This window comes from Saccoglossus kowalevskii, chromosome 10, assembly GCF_978046115.1.
Source record: "Saccoglossus kowalevskii chromosome 10, keSacKowa6.1, whole genome shotgun sequence".
Lineage (NCBI taxonomy): Eukaryota > Metazoa > Hemichordata > Enteropneusta > Harrimaniidae > Saccoglossus > Saccoglossus kowalevskii.
The window spans coordinates 7,856,419-7,864,675 of record NC_140650.1 but is presented as its reverse complement, the minus strand read 5'-3'; the positions used below and the strand labels follow the sequence as shown (position 1 = coordinate 7,864,675).

Genomic DNA, 8,257 nt, shown 5'->3' with positions numbered 1-8,257 from the left:
CCTTACTTCTAATCACTTTATCAACTTTCCATTCAACCCTTACTTCTAATCACTTTATCAACTTTCCATTCAACCCTTACTTCTAATCACTTTATCAACTTTCCATTCAACCCTTACTTCTAATCACTTTATCAACTTTCCATTCAACCCTTACTTCTAATCACTTTATCAACTTTCCATTCAACCGTTACTTCTAATCACTTTATCAACTTTCCATTCAACCCTTACTTCTAATCACTTTATCAACTTTCCATTCAACCCTTACTTCTAATCACTTTATCAACTTTCCATTCAAGCCTTACTTCTAATCACTTTATCAACTTTCCATTCAACCCTTACTTCTAATCACTTTATCAACTTTCCATTCAACCCTTACTTCTAATCACTTTATCAACTTTCCATTCAACCCTTACTTCTAATCGCTTTATCAACTTTCCATTCAACCCTTACTTCTAATCACTTTATCAACTTTCCATTCAACCCTTACTTCTAATCACTTTATCAACTTTCCATTCAAGCCTTACTTCTAATCACTTTATCAACTTTCCATTCAACCCTTCTTCTAATCGCTTTATCAACTTTCCATTCAACCCTTACTTCTAATCACTTTATCAACTTTCCATTCAACCGTTACTTCTAATCACTTTATCAACTTTCCATTCAAGCCTTACTTCTAATCACTTTATCAACTTTCCATTCAACCCTTACTTCTAATCACTTTATCAACTTTCCATTCAACCCTTACTTCTAATCACTTTATCAACTTTCCATTCAACCCTTACTTCTAATCACTTTATCAACTTTCCATTCAAGCTTTACTTCTAATCACTTTATCATCTTTCCATTCAACCCTTACTTCTAATCACTTTATCAACTTTCCATTCAACCCTTACTTCTAATCATTTTATCAACTTTCCATTCAACCCTTACTTCTAATCACTTTATCAACTTTCCATTCAACCCTTACTTCTAATCACTTTATCAACTTTCCATTCAACCCTTACTTCTAATCACTTTATCAACTTTCCATTCAACCCTTACTTCTAATCACTTTATCAACTTTCCATTCAACCCTTACTTCTAATCACTTTATCAACTTTCCATTCAACCCTTACTTCTAATCACTTTATCAACTTTCCATTCAACCCTTACTTCTAATCACTTTATCAACTTTCCATTCAACCCTTACTTCTAATCACTTTATCAACTTTCCATTCAACCCTTACTTCTAATCACTTTATCAACTTTCCATTCAACCCTTACTTCTAATCACTTTATCAACTTTCCACTCAACCCTTACTTCTAATCACTTTATCAACTTTCCATTCAACCCTTACTTCTAATCACTTTATCAACTTTCCATTCAACCCTTACTTCTAATCACTTTATCAACTTTCCATTCAACCCTTACTTCTAATCACTTTATCAACTTTCCATTCAACCCTTACTTCTAATCACTTTATCAACTTTCCATTCAACCCTTACTTCTAATCACTTTATCAACTTTCCATTCAACCCTTACTTCTAATCACTTTATCAACTTTCCATTCAACCCTTACTTCTAATCACTTTATCAACTTTCCATTCAACCCTTACTTCTAATCACTTTATCAACTTTCCATTCAACCCTTACTTCTAATCACTTTATCAACTTTCCATTCAACCCTTACTTCTAATCACTTTATCAACTTTCCATTCAACCCTTACTTCTAATCACTTTATCAACTTTCCATTCAACCCTTACTTCTAATCACTTTATCAACTTTCCATATCAACCCTTACTTCTAATCACTTTATCAACTTTCCATTCAACCCTTACTTCTAATCACTTTATCAACTTTCCATTCAACCCTTACTTCTAATCACTTTATCAACTTTCCATTCAACCCTTACTTCTAATCACTTTATCAACTTTCCATTCAACCCTTACTTCTAATCACTTTATCAACTTTCCATTCAACCCTTACTTCTAATCACTTTATCAACTTTCCATTCAACCCTTACTTCTAATCACTTTATCAACTTTCCATTCAACCCTTACTTCTAATCACTTTATCAACTTTCCATTCAACCCTTACTTCTAATCACTTTATCAACTTTCCATTCAAGCCTTACTTCTAATCACTTTATCAACTTTCCATTCAAGCCTTACTTCTAATCACTTTATCAACTTTCCATTCAACCCTTACTTCTAATCACTTGATCAACTTTCCAGTTATTTGTTATACTTTCCACTCAAGGAAAAACTATTACTTATATTTCTTCTGACTTTCCTCCAAAGTTTTTTTGACTTTCTAGTCAATTGTTTTAACTTTCCAGTCAACTTATTTTAACCAACTTTTTCAACTTCCATGCAAGTAGTCATGCTATTTCATAACTTTCCACCCAAGTTTGACTACCGGTGTAAGTAGCCAACTTGCTCAATTTTCCAAGCTTTTTCATCTTTTCAGCTAGCTTTGTCAACTCTGCAATCTACTTTTATTCCCTTACAGCCAACGTTTTTTTGCCAGCATTATTTTCAAATTTCTCCCTAACATTTTCAAATTTTTGAGTTTTTTTGACCAACTATCTGAATGTCATAAACTTTCCACTCAACTTTTTCAACTAACCATGGAACTTGCTCCACTTTCTATGACATTTTTACCGTTTTTTCAAGCAATTTTCTCAAATTCCGAAGTTGTCAAATCATCAAAGATTAGATAAAAACACCCTAGTAATATGAACAAACAAACATGTATTTCACATGAGTTGTTTTACATCATGTGAGATCCATATCGAACATAACACAGTGCGACAATATAGGATTTTTCACATGAGTTGTTTTACATCATGTGAGACCCATATCGAACATAACACAGTGCGACAATATAGGATTTTTCACATGAGTTGTTTTACATCATGTGAGACCCATATCGAACATAACACAGTGCGACAATATAGGATTTTTCACATGAGTTGTTTTACATCATGTGAGACCCATATCGAACATAACACAGTGCGACAATATAGGATTTTTCACATGAGTTGTTTTACATCATGTGAGACCCATATCGAACATAACACAGTGTGACAATATAGGATTTTTCACATGAGTTGTTTTACATCATGTGAGACCCATATCGAACATAACACAGTGCGACAATATAGGATTTTTCACATGAGTTGTTTTACATCATGTGAGACCCATATCGAACATAACACAGTGCGACAATATAGGATTTTTCATTCACTACAAGATCTTGTGTATTGCATGAAAAGCGTGGACCACCACAAAAATTGAACAAATCAATTTTGAAAAATTTAATTTCTTTTTTATAGCTCAATTTCAAAATGCCGATCTTTGAGAAGGGAATATTGTGTTAATTGACCATCAGCAAATGTGTATAAGCATAAAAATACTCAAAATACTTTCTCATTTGTCAAATCCCAGATGATTTTTGATGTCACCACAACCTCTGTTATCATGTTTTTACATTCCAGTTCACACATAATGCAGGATATGACAGTTCATGAAAGATGGTCTATTGTGATTCTGTATAATTTAAAAAAACATGGTAAAATACATGTACATGTACAAGTAAGTAGTGAATTACTTGTGTCTAAAACAGAAACAGTTGAAAAAAAAATGATGACATAATTTCTGAAGCTTCCACCAAATATATATATATACAATATACAACATCATTTGTTTTAATCATGTAAATATGACATTTCATAACTGAGAAAATCATATTACATAAATTAAATAGATATAATAGGTAAATATACAATACCCGTAACACACAACAACATTCACAAATTTACTTGTGAGGACGGCCTATACTTTTTTTCAATTGCCTGTGATAGCAACAGCATTAACAGTAGTTTTCATTGCCAAAAATATATTTCCATTTATTGATATCCCTGTTTTGTCCAAATTTAACAATAAAACTACCTGATGTTAAATATTAATATTTTTATTTCCATAAATATATTTCCATTTATTGTTGTCCCTGTTTTGTTCAAATTTAACAATAAAACTACCTAACGTTAAATATTAATATTTTTATTTCCAAAAATATATTTTCATTTATTGTTATTTCCATTTTTTTCAAATTTAACAATAAAACTACCTAACGTTAAATGTTAATATTTTTATTTCCATAAATATATTTCCATTTATTGTTATCTCCATTTTGTTCAAATTTAACAATAAAACTACCTAACGTTAAATATTAATATTTTTATTTCCATAAATATATTTCCATTTATTGTTATCCCTGTTTTGTCCAAATTTAACAATAAAACTACCTAACGTTAAATATTAATATTTCCTGCAATATTTTTGTGAGTGGTAAATTAGAATACAAAATAAAGAATTTCTGAAAGCCTAATCTGGTTAGAAAGCCATGTGGTTATATAAATCAGCTGTTGCTCCCACCTTTAGGATTCCCACCATTAGGAATAGAAAAACTAGTTGTTTTTTTTACGGGAGATAAACTTCCACTGATTTTGACGTCTTTTGGGGTAACCTGACCAGACTGCACACTAGATCTTGCTGTAGATGTGCTCTCACTCTTCTGTTTATTCTGATGTTTCTTGAATCCAGATGCACTTGTCAGACTTCCAAACTCTTCTTCCACTTCCAGAAGATCGTCAATGTCCATGTAGCCATCTTGCGGTGCCCTGGTAGCAGGTGAAAGAACACTGTCACCACTTATGTCACTACTGGGATTAGTCTCAGTTGAACTGTGAAAGATGGAAGTGGAGTCACACATTCACACAGTTAGAATAGAATAGAATAGAATAGAATAGAATAGAATAGAATAGAATAGAATAGAATAGAATATAATAGAATAGAATAGAATAGAATAGAATAGAATAGAATAGAATAGAATAGAATAGAATAGAATAGAATAGAATAGCAGAGCAGAATGAGACAAAATAGAACTAAACAGAGTAGAATAGAATAAATACAACTATTACATTACAATATAATTGACAATACATTAACTAAATAGATTTATAGATTCATGGACAATTTAGATTCAGATATGCGATATGTTTTATATAGCACTATAACAAAACATGTTTTCTACATACAATTTCTTCTCTGGTGCATCAGCAGTGTTATTGTTGTTTATTTTATGTTTGTCAATGTCTTCTCCAATCAACCAATATGTTGTCATATCACCTTTGCCCTACAAACAATATTGATAAAGCCTTCAAACAAAGATAAATTACAACAAAACTATATTTGCTTTATCAGAGGAGTCAGCATGTCTATCCAAAAACTGCATCTATTGTTTAACGGTTCATTACAATATATCTTATTTTGAGTAGTCAGACTCCCATTACAGTGTATTGAGAAAATGTATGCACTGGTAATAGACTGAATTTAGTAAATCTTTTTAAAATCAACGGAATTCATTTACAATGCAAACACAATGCTTCATTATTTTGATACCAATATATCATCATAAGATTATAAATGAATTATTGTTGTTTGCCAAATACAGCATCTACACAGGGACTTAAGGATGGATATTGGTAGCTCAAGAATGGTCTGTTGAATCGCTATGTAAATACGTAGACGGCACAGAATTCAGTGTCATCAGTGATTGGCTGTCTCCATGAATTAATCAGTACATCAACCATCATGAGAACTCGCATGCGCTGACTGACCCAAATGAAAGTTCCACCCACAGCCCTCCAAACCAATTCACTAGTCTATTATTCATAGATTTTTCATGAAGTCTCACGATAATAGATGGCATCTAGTTTATAGTTATTCATGTCTATCAATTTTTTTAAAATAAATGTAGCTTTCATGATACATTAATTGAGATAATGAAAAGTACAAGCTCACTTTTATGGCTACTGTTCCTCTTGATTTGGTATAATATCCCCCAAGTTCATCTAAAATAAACTTTGTCTCTGTTGATATATGTATTTTGTTTGGTTCCCCATTGGTTTCCATTCTAGAAGCTGTGTTTACTGCATCACCAAACAGACAGTACCTAGGCATTGTAGAACCAACAACACCAGCTGCAACAGAACCTGAAATACAAATATATGTGAATGTTACAGCAAGTCTCAGAAGTATTGGGGCAGCCAATTTGCAAACTCGCTAGCGAATTCGCTAAATGTTTGAGTTTTGACTAAACAGTTGGCTTTCGAATCTCGCTGGCGCCGACTCATGGTCACCTCCACTCCGGGCGAGTCTATTTTGCATTAGGGAACATAGTATGTTTTTACATAGCCTGGTACATGTCTGGATTCCCCCGAATGATTTGCTTTGCGAGGCGTGGTAATGTGAAAGTAGTTTCCCTGGTCAGCCTGAGAATAGCCACAGTCAGCTAGCGTACAAGTGATAATATGATAAATGCGATTAATCCACCGATATTTACTATATGGGGGTAGCCATCTTGAACACTGATTGAAACTAAATAAAGAGACAAGTTGAGAAAGTTTCCTATAAATCAGGGAGAAAATAAATTTTCACATCCAACCGATTCGTTGGGGTAACATTAAACCAACCGCTAATAAAATTCAACTTCATTCATCATTTTTGCGTGGACAATCCCTTGTATACGAACACCACGAAGAAAATGGAACACTTTCCCTGGTATATTTGAAATCAAAGTCGCCATCCAACTAAAGTATGACGACTGTCCCCTACTGTTATATAGATTCACCCAGAGTGGGCGTGACCACCGGATGGCGCCAGTGAGATTCGAAAGCCAAATGTTTAGTCAAAACCCAAGCAGTTAGCCAATTCGCTAGCGAGTTTGCAAATTGGCTGCCCCAATACTTCTTAGACTTGCTGTAGCATTTCAATGTCTCAAAAATGTTAAATACAAAAATCGTCTAGTTTTGTTAAATGTACATGGCTTATATACACAGTCACAAACTGGTCTTACAGGGCTTAATGTCATCTAATGCCAAAGTAATGGTAATAAAAAGTGTTATAACAAATTTAAATTCATTCCTGTCTATTTGTAATAAAAGTATATAATAATGCTTTAGATTAATTTGCTTTCTGCAGTCATTTCGCTAAATGCTAATTGTTCTCTAGTGTTGATCAAGATTACATGTAAGTGAGACCTAGAACGCTATATACTGTAAAATACTTTATTTTCACTTGGTATCTATTTTCGCTATCTTTGCTGATGAGAGGAATTAGTGAAAATAAAATCTCTTTTTCCTATACTTTATAATCAACTCATCAAAAATCAGTGAAAATAAACACTATTCAAACAACCAAAATGTGTTTATCTTTAAAAGTTTACAGTATAGACATAAATCCAATGTATATGACGTTGAAAAGATACTAACCTGTATTGATTCCTATCCTGACTTGTAAATATTCATCTATATGCCTGACTTTAAATGACTGGAGACCTTTTAATATGGAAAGTGACATACTAGCTATTTCACCAGCATGTCTGTTACCATTCCTTTCTGGTAGACCTGATACTACCATATATGCATCCCCAATGGTTTCCACCTTATATACAAACAGAAATAGTGAATTAGTGACTTCACACTCATTTCATTTATACAATAAAGAACTGCATGTAGGCTGTAAATATCATTGTACCTATGTGGTCTTGTTTGTCTCTTTTTGAGTAAATTAAGTTTTCTTTCATTCTGTCAATATCTGGAATTATTATACATCTGTCACCGTAACGCCATAAGTTACAGTGTGCCGTAATTTTGCGGTATTTTACGGGGTATTTTCATCCTACCATACATGTATAAGGAAATGCGAATTTCAAATATGGAATGATTACGCGTAAGCCTCCTCTAATAATAAAAACAAACATGGCTGCCACCAGGGTTTGACCAGACTCTACGCAGAGAAGTATGCTGATAAAATGTATAATAATAAGGTTATTACGAGGTTACCTCAAAGTATGTACTCGGACAGTACATCGTCGCATCAACCTCCAAAACTGCTGCTGTACTGTCTTCGTGCATACTTTGAGGTATCCTCATAATAACCTCATATTATACAATGAATTATGGAACACATGCACTGCATTCATCCCACTAGAAAATGCTCTCATTAATTACTCGATGAACATATTGGTTTCAAAAGATAACACATTATTAACAAGGACAGATCAGTATGAAACTTATTAGGGACATACATTGTATACGAAAATAAAAAATAAATTAAATCTCATGGCCACAACTTTGTAACAAGTGGTCACAACTTTTTTATTTTGTGGTCACAAGATACCAAGTCCCAAGTTTTAAATTTTAATTTCAT

General features: G+C 32.8%; 1 protein-coding gene across 1 annotated transcript in view; it reads right to left on the bottom strand.

Annotated features, from left to right (window-relative positions):
- Nucleotides 1-4,403: 4,403 nt before the first annotated feature.
- Nucleotides 4,404-8,257, bottom strand: part of LOC100372248 (atrial natriuretic peptide receptor 2-like) — a 49,936-nt gene continuing 46,082 nt past the window's right edge. Inside the window, exons 16-19 of the mRNA XM_002740884.2 lie at nt 7,318-7,489; nt 5,849-6,039; nt 5,083-5,180; nt 4,404-4,728 (exon numbers count right to left, since the gene is read on the bottom strand). Coding sequence (XP_002740930.1) covers nt 4,404-4,728; nt 5,083-5,180; nt 5,849-6,039; nt 7,318-7,489 — 786 coding nt within the window. The remainder of the gene's footprint in view (nt 4,729-5,082; nt 5,181-5,848; nt 6,040-7,317; nt 7,490-8,257) is intronic.